The 16,061-nt window shown below is 40.0% G+C and overlaps 1 protein-coding gene across 1 annotated transcript in view; it reads left to right on the plus strand.

Annotated features, from left to right (window-relative positions):
- Positions 1 to 835: 835 nt before the first annotated feature.
- The window catches only part of rtf1 (RTF1 homolog, Paf1/RNA polymerase II complex component), a 54,752-nt gene continuing 39,526 nt past the window's right edge, over positions 836 to 16,061 (plus strand). Inside the window, exon 1 of the mRNA XM_039741117.1 lies at positions 836 to 1,094. Within this exon, the coding sequence (XP_039597051.1) occupies positions 1,020 to 1,094 (75 nt within the window). The 5' untranslated portion in view covers positions 836 to 1,019. The remainder of the gene's footprint in view (positions 1,095 to 16,061) is intronic.

Raw genomic sequence — 16,061 nt, forward strand, 5'->3', positions numbered from 1 at the left:
AGTTTCCCAAGAGGACATCCATTCAACTGCGAAGTCTGTCTTTGTGGAGCCGTTCTTCACTCTGTAGCCGAGCCAGCACACGAATTTTGTCCCCGAGGAGAACTTTCCGTGACATGTCTGTCTCACAGATGGAAGGTGCACTTTTAATTAGATCCACAGAGGAGAAATGCTGGATATATATATGTTAGTGATGGAACTGCCAAACAAAAGGAAAAGAGGAAGACCTAAGAGGAGGTTTATGGATGTCATGAGAGCGGACATACAGGTGGTGGATGTGACAGGGCACGACGCAAAGGAGTGGAACATATGGAAAAAGGTGATCCGCTGTGGCGACCCCTAACGTAAGCAGTCGAAAGAAGAACGCACTGGATCAGAAATGACAAGGGGTGGGCTGATGTGTGCCAGCAAGTCTTTACCCCTGACCCTTATTCTCTCAGGTGTTTTTCAGGGCTGCAGAAAATAGAAGATAATTGCAGTCGCCTCCTGTCGAGTAAACCACATCCTTCCAAATCCATACGGCCTGCCTAGTCGCCAGCACCCTCAGCACCGCGAACAAGAATAGCACGAATCTTGGGTGCCTTCCCCAAGGGTAACACGGTGCCGCGCAGTGAGATCGGAGCACTAGTCATCCAGCCACTGTCCCAAGTTAGAGGAGAAAAATCACACTACGGTTGTCGTCCTTGGTTGTGACGCGGTTGCTGTGCAGCGACGCACTAAACAAGGCACTAAATAGACGTCGGAAAATAAAGTAGCCTCCGTCGACGTCGTGACGTCACCAGGCACCATTTAGGAACGCCCATTTTCCCGCGCCGAGTAGACGTCACTCACTTGACAAACACGAGGCCGGCCAAGGGCCTACGGAGCGGCGTGACGAAGCTGACGTGACGGACGGAGAATAATAAGCAAGACGCGGGCGCGAAGTTGCGTGCGGGGCGGGCGTACGCGCTGTTTCCTTTGTGTGAGGCGGCCTGTGCTGCTGCTTTACGCTAACGCTGGAGGCTCCTTCGACTGGCTCAGCCATGGTCAAAAAGCGGAAAAGGGTCGTGATTGATTCCGATTCCGAGGACAGTGCTAGTGACGACAATCTCGACCAGGTAAGAAGGCGCACTGGCGTGGCCGCAATGTGGGGAGCGCAGCAGCACTAGCTGGCTGTGAAGCGCGTAGCTCCTCCGGGCCTTTCTGAAGCCTAGGAGTGTGTCGATGCTGCGATACCTCCGAGCACTGATTTGGATGTGGCGTGCACTTTGGAGTGGAGGTTGTCTAAAGGGTTCGTACGGGCGGCTTGCGTGCTGAAGCGTGTGGCTTACATAAGTGAGCGAGGCAGACGCCAGTGTTGGCTGTGAAGTGGGCGGTGTGTGCCGCAACATCAGTGACCCAGCGGGCGCGCAAACTTTACAAAACACGAGGGGTAAAGTGAAAGGTGTGTAATGGGCTACCGATCCCGGAATGAACGTCGGTGTAGCAGGTAATGTTTACCGACTGGGGATAGCGCAGCGGGAGATCGGGCTGTCAGTTACTATGGTCGCTGCAGGCTAAAGGGAATCGGTTACTGGGTAGGTGCATCGGTGTAGAGTAGTGGATGAAAGCGGAAGCAGTTTGGAACAGTTCCTGTTTACATTTGCGAACGGAGCCTTTGGACTGAGTTGGTTCTTGCTGTAGATGTCTAAGCTTGTCAAGCGAGGATGAGGAGGTGAATTATCATTGCATTTTCGTCTAACTTTTATCCTTGTCATTCTGTACTTTAATGTAGTGTCAATCCTAGGTCTCTTACAAACCAGTTAAAATGATGAGATTACCGTTCAGGGAATGATTGGGTATCAACAGACTGCTAGTTAAAATGTGTAATAGCAGATCTTAGTGGAGGAGTTGTTGTTTATTGGTTAACGCCCAAGTTAAACCCTGAGGTTATGGATTCAAATGCAAGTGCTAACACTGAGTTACCATGAGCAAGTAACTTAAGTTGTATGTGCTGTAATAGGAAAACCAAAAGAAAACTAGGTCTATCTCAAATGTTGTGAGCTACCTTGGGTATCATCATCCCAATAAGTAAACGTGAAGGGTGGTCATATAGCATGTAAGATAATAAACTTTCTAAAAAAACACTTTATATACAGCTCCATAAATATTTGGACAGTGACACAATTTTCTTAATTTTGGCTGTGTACACTACAATAATGAATTATAAACAAACAATTCAAGATGTGATTGAAGTGTAGAGTTTCATCCTTAATTCATTGGGTCTAACAAAAATATTACATGAGCTGTTTAAAAGAGAGGGGCATTTTTATATATGGTCCACTGGTCCATTTTTGTATATTTTAAGCCCTTATAAACTCTCCCACACTGTTTATAAATATTCCCTGCACAGTTATACAGCATAAACCCTTTGTATTCTCTTAGATATTAGGTAAGATTCATTGAAATTATGTATGTAAACACACTGTTTATATACAGTAAAACCTAAATATTATTTTAAAGATATCGAGTGTCTCCGATATTACATATGTTAAAGCCATTACGATAGACAGGCCACCAGCAATAAATACGTACTATGCAAGAAAAATTGTGTACAGTGACACTAAACATACGTACATGTACTAAGTACTGTAAGTAGAAAATTAACTATGGTTACTCACCAACAATGACATGATGACTTGTCCGATAACGATGAGTTTAGTTTTACTGCACAACAAAGAAGAGCGTTACAGCTCTTCTAAAGGAGCCTCTTCAAGCGACTGTGTAGCACTGGCATTGTTCTTCTTCCTGCAGTCGTCAATTCAAATCCCTAGAGCAGATTCCATACAGACTACTACCTTATTACATCCACTTACAACTCGTTTTGCACCCTGGTTCAAAGGACACTGCAGCCGTAGATCTTATATTCCTTTCCTACTTTTTAAATAAAAAGAATCGTAGCCTCATTGATGCCGTAATGGTGTCCCACAGCGGTGTAGTTTTTCCCTTCCTTCAACACATCCAAAACTTTTACCTTTTCAGCAATCGTTAACATCTTCCGTTGGTGCTTGGGCACAGCCCCTGAAGCAGTAGCAGGAGCAGATCGTTTGGAGCCATGCACAAAGATGAACACAAAAGTTAACTCTTTACACAGCGAAACACGTTGATGCTGAATGAGCGAGATGAGACTTCCTGGTTAATGCCGCGGAATCGAATTCGGCACTCCGTCGCTGAGGCATTCAGCACACAGGAACTTAACTGCGTACTCTGATTGGTTAGCTTCTCAGCCATCCGCCAATAGCTTTCCTTGTATGAAATCAACTGGGAAAACCAACTGAGGAAGCATGTACAGGAAGTAAAAAGACCCATTGTCCACAGAACCCGTGAAGCAGCGAAAAATCCACGTTATATATTTAGATATGCTTACATATAAAATCCGCGATAGAGTGAAGCCGCGCAAGTCGAAGCGCGATATAGTGAAGGATTACTGTACTACAGCAGTAAACACCAGTCACTGGTTTGCTTTCACAGCCATGCATTTTCATGCCATAAAACTCCCTTGCCTCCGCCATGGTTCACAGATGATGTGGTATTCTTCGGAGCATGAGCCATTTCTTCTCTTTCCCTCGTTCTGGTATTTACTGATCTTAGTTTCCTTTCTCCAAAGAAAACTGTTACAGACTTGGGCAGGCTTTTAAAAAATGTTTTCTGGCAATGTCTAATCTCTTTCCTATGGTTGTGGCTTACCAGTGGTTAGCACTTTGTGGTAAACCCACTGTCTTTATTTTTATGAAGTCTTGACTTGGTTGTAGACTGTGGCGATGATAGGTCTACCTCGCAGAGAGTGTTCTTGGTTTGGCTTAATGTTGTCAAGGGTTTTTCTTCACCAAGGACAGAATTCTGCTATCATCTATCCCAGTTGTCTTTTATGGTTTTCCAGATCTTCTGGTGTTACCAAATGGTTGATTTGACAATGCTTTGTTTCTGCTATCTGTCTGAAGGATTTGTTTTGATGGACTGTTTGTACTTTACTTTCTGCTTATTAGTTAATGAAATAATGAGGGAACAGCTCCCACCTGGCTATGGAACAGCTCAAAGTCTACCCTTCAATCATATCTTGCTTGCTTTGTTTCAGATCCATTGTGGTGATGTACAAAACTAAAATTATGAATATTATGTTGCTGTACAAATACTTATGGTCCTGATTGTATGTGTAAAAGCATGACAGAACAAATGACTAAATTATAATTTGATACAGTAACATTGTTTCTTTCGGCAAGGCTTTAAAGTCTCAACTGTCATTCGTTGTTTGTGCCTGTTGAATGGTTGTTTTCCACTTTCAACCCATTTTTTTTTTTCATTTGAAGAAAATAGCATTCCATAAAATCAAGTAGAGCTTAACATGCCAAAATGCACCCCCCACCCAAGATAAAATGAGGAGATCCAATAGCAAGAGCAAATCTTTAAAAACAACAAAGAAGGGAGAAAATCCCTTTCCCCAATATAAAATGCTTATTCTAAAATTTTATTAATTAGGGCATGCCATATTTTTAAAAAGTTTGAACAGATCCTCTAAGCAAGAATTAGATTTTTCCCGTTTCAAAAAGTATAGAACTTCAATTAACCACATACTTATCAAAGGTGTGTTGGGATTCTTCCAGTTAAGCAGGATAAGTCTATGTGCCAGTGTGAGGCTTAGGCAATTACAATCTATTTGTCCTTCTCCACTTTAAGCTCATCTGGAAGTACACCAAGCAGAGCTGCTAATAGGTTAGGAGTCGTTCACCCAAATGTTCAGGGTATCTGTGCAGAAATGTTTCCAGCCAGATACTTTACTCAACGTCATGCTCTTTCAGTCAAACTGTTGCAACTTGTAAGTGAAGCGGTTACCTTATTTAGTCTATCCATTTGACTTGGAATATATCTGTCTAGATGAAATTGTAAAAGTAATAGCAACAGAGTAAACCGCTAGAAAGTTAAGATCGTACAGAGACATCAAAACAAAAAAAGAACTGTATTTACGATTACAAACACATACTCCCAATGCAAAGCAATATTTAAGCTCAAAAATAATTCTTTTAAGTTGGTGGTGTTTGAATTTTAAATTGGGTAATTTCACATGAATGCCCCTCAAAAGTGGTAACTGCTAGCAGAAGAATTCTGAGAAACTGTTACCAGTGTAGCTGAATTGTGACGTTACAACGAGCTTTCACCTCATTTGATATTATAAAATAAAAAGATAATAAGCTGTCCATGTTTGTAGTCATTCTGTATTTGAAACAATTCTAGGTGTGTTTTAATGTACTGTATTTACTTTAGGCATGTCACACATTACCATAATTTTTGTATTTGACACCAGTACAAATGAAATTTTACATTACAGTACAATCCCTCTTAACTGGCCTCGCATTAACCAGTTGACGGATTGACCGGCCTGTTAAAATAAAATTAAATAAATAATCCTGAGTTCTTCTTTATATTATATGTATGCACTTCCTTCTTTCCTGGAAGGTGTGAGGTATTTTAAAACCAGCAAACAACAAAACAGTATTCAAATTAAATAAGGTGCAGTGTATCAAAAGTCTTCTTTAAATAAATAATCCATTAAAACAAGTGAATTAGTGGAGGTTAAAATCCATTAGTAAAAAAAAAAAAGAAGTCCTTTAAAAACAACGCAAAAAAAGTTAAAACAATGGCTGGAAACAGTCTCTTAAAATCCAAAGCACGGTGCCTTCTTTCTACCTGGCGTCTCCCCTGCTTCTCCCATCGGGTTTCGCAACAGGGGAGTCGCCCTACCTGCAGGTGCAGCTGCTTTCCACACTGGTCCGGTGGCCCTCCGATCCCTGGCTACGTCGGACTCCATCCAGACCGAGACTTGGGTTCTTTCCCCAGTGGCCAGGGCGTTCACACTGGGGCTAAACCAGCCCAAAGCCTGCACGACTGCCACTGCCCTTCGACGGCCAGTCGTCTTGAATACCGGTAACTCCAGCTCCGTGATCGCTCAGCTGGAGCGACCGCTTTCTTCAGCCCCACCGAGTGTCGGCCAAACATTCCTCTGTAGGGGTTCACCTCCCAGCTGCCTGCTTTTGCTCCATCGAATCTGCTCTCTCTCGCTCGCTCTCCTGCACCGGCTTTCCTCTGCCTGCTTCCTTCTCCATTAAACTCCCGTTCTTTCCTGTTCTTCCCCTAGCCACCTCTCGCTTCTATTTATCATGGGGACGTGGATCAGATGTGGCAATTAGCAGTTCCCGGGAACAATTACGGATGCGGATGACTCCTCGCCTGTGCACTTAAGCTATGATCGCCCGCATCACGAATTCCCCAGGAACCGATCGGCCACACATACCACACCCCCTTGCTAAGCCGCGAGTGTGGCAATTATTTATGTAAAAAGTGTCCTTTTTGACTTGAGCTGTGGACCCGCTACACCTCGCTGTCCAGTCGTTGTACGAGAAAAAAACCCATGTTCGAAATCGTGGATGAAGCCTTGTGGATAATGTTTGTTCAGGAATGTCGAAGAGGTACAGTACATACCTTAGAAATATTTTTCTACATGAAAATAGGTATGCGTTGGATTAACCAGCCAAAACGGCAACCGACCATGGGTCCAGTTCTGGGGTGGCCGGTTAAGAGGGATTGTACTGTACTTATTTATTACAATCACAAAAACGGAAATCATTTTCATTGCCTATTTTAGTTTAAAGTAGTTCCATTATTCAACTGGACAATAATGTGCCACATTGCATAGTAAAATACATAAAACAATAATAGTGGCAGTAAATTTAAAAAAAATGTAAATCCATCAAGTAGTTGTCCAGCCTTCATTTAAGTAAACTTGTATTGGTATTCCTAAATCTCAAATTACAATGCAAGACTGGAATTTAATATGTGATGGATATGAGCATTCCATTCATCCATCCATTATCCAACGTGCTATATCCTAACTACAGGGTCACAGGGGTCTACTTGTTGTGATCTCTACGTGAATCATTTTTCACTTAGATCACTAATTCATTTTGTTTTTCTAATCTTAATATCTGGTCATTCTTTTTTTTTGAGATCAGTCACTGTAACATTACAGATTGTGGAGTGAATGCACTAGAAAGTGATGTTTTCCATAAGATTCAGGAATACTGCCCTAAACTGTAGAATTTTAGAATTATGGAGATCAACTGCACCACCCTACCTTGATTACCGGAAAGAGCCCTAATCCGTAAAGGGGTGCAGGGAAGTCAATGCATGGGACTGATGAGTCATTACTGTAAATGTTTCGCTTAAATTCTAGGATTATAGGGTTATTATTGTCACATTTAGGGAGTGCAGTGAAATACTTCCTCACTTGTTCTAAACAACATGCAGCATGTAACCATTCTGCTCAAAGGGGCACACCAGTTACTGAAAATGTTGTTTTGCTTTTTCTGATAAATCTGTTTCAGCACTTAACTGACGATACAATCCCATTTTAGGTCAAATGTATATTTGAAAAAAATATTTGAAAGAAGTTATAACACTGCAGAGTTGTCCAAAAAAATTAAATGTTAGTTTGTTTATCTAAACTGTCCTCAAACACACCTTCCGCTGAATGGTGATTATACTTTGTAGCTGTAAGTGCTTTAAAAATGACAATATAAATAGGAGATTTGCTGCAGTGTCTGGTTCTACTGACCACTCAGATTGCATTAAGGGCATCTTGAAAAAATGAAGCTTCTTTTATTAACTGTCGACAGTGACAGTCCACAAATGCCTAATGCCAAAGTCCTCTGTAATGCGAAGATCCATCCATCCATTTTCCAACCCGCTGAATCCTAACTACAGGGTCACGGGGGCCTGCTGGAGCCAATCCCAGCCAACACAGGGCACAAGGCAGGAACCAATCCTGGGCAGGGTGCCAACCCACCGCAGGACACACACCCACACACTAGGGCCAATTTTAGAATCGCTAATCCACCTAACCCGCATGTCTTTGGTCCGTGGGAGGAAACCGGAGCACCCGGAGAAAACCCACTTAGACACGGGGAGAACATGCAAACTCCACGCAGGGAGGACCCAGGAAGCGAACCCAGGTCTTCTAACTGCGAGGCAGCAGCGCTACCCACTGTGCCACCGTGCTGCCCTAATGCCAAGATGAGACTGAGAAACATCATTGCTGTCGGGCTGGAGTCATCTTGTGATTAATTTATTTTGAAGGAAAAGATAATTGATCAAATGCCTTGCTAATGGTGCTGTATGTGGTGGTTGTCTTGTTTTTAATGCAACTGGCTGAACACTCAGTTTTTCACATGGCCCATGTTATTCACTGTAACAGCAATTATGTTATTATGAGAGTAAGGTTATAATGGGTTCCTACTAAGACGCTGGCTCCTTCAGCCTTTCTGATGTTCGGAACACAGAGGGTAGGCGCTATAATGCCACATTTGTTTTTGGCACACTCAGTTGTGGAGCACAGCATGATGGTTCAGGAGAGAGGCTTCTCTACCAGCCAATAAAGGTGTGATAATGCAAGATTGTACATGTACAAGATTGATTAGCATGAATCATATGTTTTCTTCAGGGCTGCAACCAGGTGGGGTTTAAGGTGCATTCAAATACACGTTTACAAGATGATTGCGATTTATAAAGGTAAATTGTGTAGAAATGTGAGTGTATGTGTGTGTCAGGCTTTATATAAACCACATAGAAGCCTTAGGACTTGCATTAAAATGTATGTTTATAATTAAACTACATATTTTAACTGTTCATTTTTTATTAACAAAATAAAATTATGTAAGCTTATTGTTAAGTAACCATAAAAATATCATAAGTAACATTTCCTTAAAATATGTACAAAATTATATATCCATGATCTATACAGCATAAAAGAAAATTAAATGCTACTCCATTAATAGCTGTCATATTTGTTTTTTCTGTAGTATACCTATCTGAAACAAGACTTATTAAAAAAAGCAGTTTTTACCATTTCGCTAGCAAAAAAAATATATATATTCTCATACAATTAATTGGTATCGGCAGTTATACATTGCTTAAATGTAAATATACCTGCTCTTATAGGTTTTAATAATTTTTAGTTATTGATTGCACTACAGCATTTTCTGTTAAAATACACATTTATTATATTTATAAATGTTTTTTTTCCTTCTGTGTACCTGCTTAGCGTTTGTAATTCTTGACGTGTAATTTTATAAATTTGGATTGCCATTTTCATAATGCAGTACTTGTTTCTTACCAAAACTTGTGCTGTATAACACAAAGAAGCACATAATAAACACAATACAACTCTTTCATAAGTTGTTTATGAAGAAGACACAAGACTAACATGCTTAACAGGTTTATAAGTAAAAGATGCATTTTGCTGTTAAGCTGACAAGCCTATTGTTTACTAAGCAGTATTTCAAATTCGTCTATCGTTTTTTTTCCAATTTAAAAGTGTAAGCTGCTGGACTTAAAACAAGCTTGCTGTCCAAACTAAAGCGGTGTCCATTTAAATTTAAAGGACAAAATAAAAAGGTCTGAATTCATTAAAGTAGCCTTTCTTGTCGTTTGTCTAATTGCACAGGATGATTTCACTGTTTCCTTTTTCTCAGTTTATTACTTCGCTGTCTTTAATGTAAATGCTAATATTCCAATCGTCTCTCGCTCTCTGGTAAAACAAGACTCGACTTGTTTACACTGCAGGAACTTTGCTGCAAAAGAAAATAGTGAAGCTCACTGGCTCAACTACCATAATAGATTGTGCAAATGAACACTGTGACTAAATTACAATAAACCTTAGAGAAGCAGAAACTCAAAGATCAGATTTTGTGGCTAATTTACCACTACTAATTTATTAGATCATGTCTTTTTAGTGAAAAACATCTGATTTGGTTTAGTTTAGTTTAGAGTTGTCCTAGCAAGGCACATTTGAGCAGCCCATCTCTAGATGATGTGGAGTGGAGTGTGATGGTCCTGGTTTTTGATGACTAGGTGGTAATAAATCTTATAGGTATGTTGTTCTCTAGCACTGGAAATTCAATGGTAGCACAGTATTCAATTTTTATTTCAAAATCCCAATCTTAATTTGGTTGAAGCAAAGTATAGGTTATACACTACAAAAGGTAGGTAACATATTTTAGTACACAGGAAGTAGTAATCTTTGGGCACTTAGAAATTAAGGCCTCTAAGGTTTAGCTGCCAAACGTTTTGATTGCCCCTTATGTATAATGATGATATACTTTATTAATCCTCAAGGGGAAATTGCCAGGAGAGTGAACGCATGTGTTTTATTTATATATAGACTAGGGGGCGCCGCCCTCTGCTTGCTTTACTCGTCCTCCCCCGGGTTTGGTCTCATGGATATACAATTTAAAGAGAATTTTCATGTGAATTGTTACATGTGCATTATTTTCACTTTTACTTTAAAACTTTTATAAAAAACAAGATTTGTCCTTTATTTCCTGCCCCGGGCATGGTTAAATCTCTTTCTTGCGGGATGTATATTGCTGCTCGCGTTGTGAAGGGGGGAGCTGAACACACACTAAGGAGATGCGTTTGGATCACCTGCTGTCTTTCTGCTGCTGCTGGCAAGCAGTGTATTCTGCTTGTCATGCTTTGCATCGATCATTTAAAAACCTGTACAGCAGCTGTCCTTTGCCACTTTGCGTCTCTGCCACTCGCGTTGTAAAAGGGAGGGGCTGAAAGCATGCTAAGGAGATGCGCTCGGATCATCTGCTGGCTTGCTGTAGCTGCTGCTGGTGATCTCCGTGTTCTGCTTGTCATTGTTTTAAGAGCTGGGAGCACATGAAGTGTCTGCCAAAAGCATTCCAATAACTGCTAGGTTAGATGTCTGTGAACTTGTTTTAAACTGTTTGTAATTAGGGTGTGTCATGAAAAAGTCACCCTCTTAGGGGTTTTGCTTCCTAAGGTTGTAATGTCTACTCTCGCGTGTCGTCAAAGTGTTTCTCTGAGATGATCAGGTCTCGATCGCTTTGCTCAACCCCCCTGGAGGCGCGCTACGTTCCTGCCACTTTGTGTCTCTCCTGCTCGCGTTGTGAAAGGGGGAGCTGAATGTACGCTAAGGAGATGCGGACAGATCAGCTGCTGCTGCCTTGGTGCGTGTTCTGCTTGTTGCGTTGTGCGTTGATGATTTAAAGCCTGTACAGCAGCTGCCCTTGTGTCTCACTGCCTTGTCTCTCGTGACGTTAAAGTGTCTCTTGCGGGATGTCGAATTGTCTTCCAAGAAGATCACCTTGTCTCACTGCCAAGATTTTTTTTCTATAATAGAGAGAGATATACAGTAGATATATAGCACCAAAAATATTCCACCCACCTGGATTTGTAGCTATATTTTGTTTTATAATATTGAATCATAGTGGATTTAATTTGTTTTTGAAAAATCTTCATTAGAAATAGATTATGAAATGTAAAAAAAACCCACCACACGGTGAACCACCCGATGGAGCAGGTTAAGGGACTTGCTGAAGGGCCCAATGGAGTAGGCCCTTTTTATAGGATTTGAACCGGCAATCGGTACAAATCCCTAGCCTCAGAGCCACTGCTCCGCCTATGAAATGTAAAAGTGAAAACAAATTTCTAGAAGTTAATTAAGGAATTTTTTTTTTTTTACGTTTTCTGTGTTCATTGGTTGGCCACTGTCGAAGGTCACTAATTAGTGCCAAACAAAAAAGCTTTATTCAATCCACGGTGATTCAGTATTGTAAAACAAGGAGGGTTTTCTTATAGGCATGTTCAGAGAATGTTCAGCGTCCTAAATTAACTTTGGTCTTACTTTGTCTTGTTTTGAAACATGTGACTGAAATGTTACAGTCAGCCCTTCTAAATTATTGCTTGCAACTAATCAAGGAAGTATTGTTTAACGGATCACTTTTCAAATGACACAAGCAGGTCTTCTGTTACACATAGAGCCTTGGGTGAGAATTCTTTTTGGAATTACTGCTAATTTGTCATAGTGTTAGCTCATCTTTATTTATGTTAAGTATTTAAAGTTTGAAATATGTGCAAGGTTACTTTTTACTACTTACAAAGCCATTTCATGTGTCTTTTATTTTTTTAACTCGTGTAGTATAGCCATACACACAGAATAAAAAATGTACGTAGTAAATGTGTTGGTTTCACTGAATGTAGTGTTTTTTTTAACTTAAGTGATTTATTTTATATCTTTTAAGGCTTATTTTTTCTATTTTTTAAATAGGCATTAATCATCTTTTCTTTCTTTATATTGTACACAGTTACACCAGTGTGTGTGGTTTTTTTTTTTTTTTTTTTTTTTGGGGAGTTTCATCTTGCTATGCATTTTTTTTTCTAACCTGTTTCACAATCTGTACATTATTTTTACTTTTAAAAGATTAGATTTTATTTTAGGTATCTGACCAAAGTATTTGTATTTTTGATCAAAGCTTGTATTGTAAAGTTTCCTTTGACAGTTTCTTTTTAATTTGTCATTTTGTATAGAATATGCTCCTTTAATTGTATCCAAATGCTGACAACATTGACTGCTATAAAGGGGAAAAGTGACTTCAGTGCCATACCAACTGGTCTGCTAATTTGCAAGAAATATTTCTTAATGAGCAGACAAGTGGCAGTGGCTTTGAAGTCATTGTTCCCCTTTAGCATCCAACACTGTTTTACTACTGAGTATCAGCTTTTGGGTACAATTAAGGGATTCAATTCCCAGAGAATTATAAATTAAAAGAAATGGCAAGAGATTAATGATTTAAAGCTTTAATCCTTAAGTATGTAATCACAGTGGTAGGAATAATATCCATGTGTGAAATTTAATCCTACAGTTTTAGAATATTGATTCAGTTTATTTGTGACTGTTTGTTTGGCCTTTTATGCATTACTGTTTCTGCCAATGGTCTGTGTTATCACCATAAAATTAAAACCTAAAGTGACCCCCAGTCAGTTCTAAAGAGCAGAAAGCTTCCCATATGACTTTATGGTGCAATGTACATCAAGACATTCAGTAACTTGTTGTCTGCTCTCTAATCAGCACATGCAGTATAACATGGGTTCAGAATATCCAATATTTTAGGGTTGTTACACTTTGATCAGAATTTTTTCTAGTATCATAGAATTGTTTGTAAATCTGATCCTCCACTAGTCAGTCACATTGGGATATTAACTGTTGTGCTTGGGAAAGACAGTCAAGAATTGCTAGGAATTTTGACTTTTCTTGAGTCACAAGATGGCGATGATGATGACGGGAGCAGTCTTGCATTAGTTTGTGATTTCTATAAGGTTTTACAGCAACTTTGTCAGTGTGTTTTTATCTAGCAAAAGTGATTTTTTCTGTAGATTTCATTTAATATAGTGAGGACTATGATAGTTATGCACCCATTGATCCTTCTTTCTTACCTTTTGTTTATGTTGGTTAAAATGACATAAGGTGCCAGCATGGATCCAACAGCAGTACCTCCAGGCAAATCATTGATTTTTTTTTTTTTTTTTTTGTAATAAGAATACCTGTAAATGCAATTCCTCCTTGAACATCCAAGATGAAGGAGGCATATATACTGCTCAAAAGAATTAAAGGAACACTTTTTAATCAGAGTATAGCATAAAGTCAATGAAATTTATGGGATATTAATCTGGTCAGTTAAGTAGCAGAGGGGGTTGTTAATCAGTTTCAGCTGCTGTGGTGTTAATGAAATTAACAACAGATGCACTAGAGGGGCAACAATGAGATGACCCCCAAAACAGGAATGGTTTAACAGGTGGAGGCCACTGACATTTTTCCCTCCTCATCTTTTCTGACTGTTTCTTCACTAGTTTTGCATTTGGCTACAGTCAGTGTCACTACTGGTAGCATGAGGCGATACCTGGACCCTACAGAGGTTGCACAGGTAGTCCAACTTCTCCAGGATGGCACATCAATACGTGTCATTGCCAGAAGGTTTGCGGTGTCTCCCTGCACAGTCTCAAGGGCATGGAGGAGATTCTAGGAGAGCTGGAGAGGGCCATAGAAGGTCCATAACCCATCAGCAGGACCAGTATCTGCTCCTTTGGGCAAGGAGGAACAGGATGAGCACTGCTAGAGCCCTACAAAATGACCTCCAGCAGGCCACTGGTGTGAATGTCTCTGACCAAACAACCAGAAAGACTTCATGAGGGTGACCCAAGGGCCCCATGTCCTCTAATGGGCCCTGAGCTCACTGCCCAGCAGCATGCAGCTCGATTGGCATTAGCCATAGAATACCAGAATTGGCAGATGCACCACTGGTGCCCTGTGCTTTTTACAGATGAGAGCAGGTTCACCCTGAGCACGTGACAGAAGTGAAAGGGTCTGGAGAAGCCATGGATAACATTATGCTGCCTGTAACATCATTCAGCATGAGCAGTTTGGTGGTGGGTTAATGATTGTCTGGGGAGGCATATCCATGGAGAGTCACATAGACCGCTACATGCTTGGCAAAGGCACCTTGGCTGCCATTAGGTATCAGGATGAAATCCTTGGACCCATTGTCAGACCCTATGCTGGTACAGTGGCTCCTGGTGCACGACAATTCCTGGCCTCATGTGGTGAGAGTATTCAGGCAGTTCCTGGAGGATGAAGGAATTGATACCATTGACTGGCCACCACACTTTCCTGACCTAAATCCAATAGAACATCTCTGGGACATTATGTTTTGGTCCATCCAATGCCACCAGGTTGCACCTCAGACTGTCCAGGAGCTCAGTGATGCCCTGGTCCAGATCTGGGAGGAGATCCCCCACAACACCATCTGTCATCTCATTAGAAGCATGCACCAATGTTGTCAGGCATGTATACAAGAACACAGGGGCCATACAAAGTGCTGCGTACAATTTTGAGTTGCTGCAATTAAATTTTGGCAAAATGGACTAGCCTGCCACATAATTTTTTCACTCTGATTTTTGGGCGTCTTTGAATTCAGGGCTCTGTAGGTTGATCATTTTCATTTCCATCAAACAATGTGGCATCCTTTCGTTCCTAACACATTACCCAGTCTATATCAGTATAGATATCCAGGAGGATTTCTTTTCCCATTGAGATCTGATGTGTTTTCAAAGTGTTCCTTTAATTATTTTGAGCAGTTTATATATATATATATATATATATATATATATATATATATATATATATATATATATATATATATATATATATATATATATATATATATATATATATATATATATATATATATATATATATATATATATATACTACAAAATACCAGCTTGCGAGAAAATAATGTAACCTGATTGTCAATGTAATTGTTTTGTCACTGTTGTGAGTGATGAGTGTTGTTGTCATATATATATATATATATTTACACACACGCATAAACATATATATATATATACATATCTATACATATACACATATATACATACATATGTATATCTACATATATATACATACACATATATACATATATATATATATATATATATATATATACACATACATACACACACACATATATAAACATATATATACATATCTACATATATACACACACACACAGCTATTTCGTATCAGTGCAATACGCTGTTTGTTAAAACGGTTGACTCCCGCTCTTACGTGCAATAACAAATCAAATCATTCAGTTGTCTTTGCTCATATGTCATTTTAGAGCTGGGCGCCTGGCATCTTTTTGGCCACAAGTTCGTTTCTGTTTGGTGTGAGGTTCTGTGTTGTGGAGATTCTCAGGATGGATTGCAGGTGCTCATCAGTGAGGCTACTCCTGTGTGCTGTTTTGTTAGTCTTTATCACTGAGAAGAGCTTCTCACACAGATATGTGCTACCAAACATGCACAAGGTTCGAGCGCATGTAGCGGACTTTTTGTTCTTCAAAGTCACCAAAGCGCCGTGCAAACTCAGTGCGCAATAACTCTAGCTTCGCAATAACTTGCAGCTGAAGCGCTGCATTATGGGATCTGTAGTTTATTGTGTTACCAGCGCTTCATATACCGGGCCATTAATAACAATAATACAGTATATAAAATGATCTCGGGCGGATATAATTACGCGGGTTTGACACATATGGACTAAATAGAACTTGAAAAGATGTATTTTTCAAATGTGATCGCGCAATTCAGATAGAGTTGACGCGCACTATAGCCTGCATGCCTCAATGAGTCATCCT

The sequence above is a fragment of the Polypterus senegalus genome, chromosome 18 (assembly GCF_016835505.1).
Source record: "Polypterus senegalus isolate Bchr_013 chromosome 18, ASM1683550v1, whole genome shotgun sequence".
NCBI lineage: Eukaryota > Metazoa > Chordata > Cladistia > Polypteriformes > Polypteridae > Polypterus > Polypterus senegalus.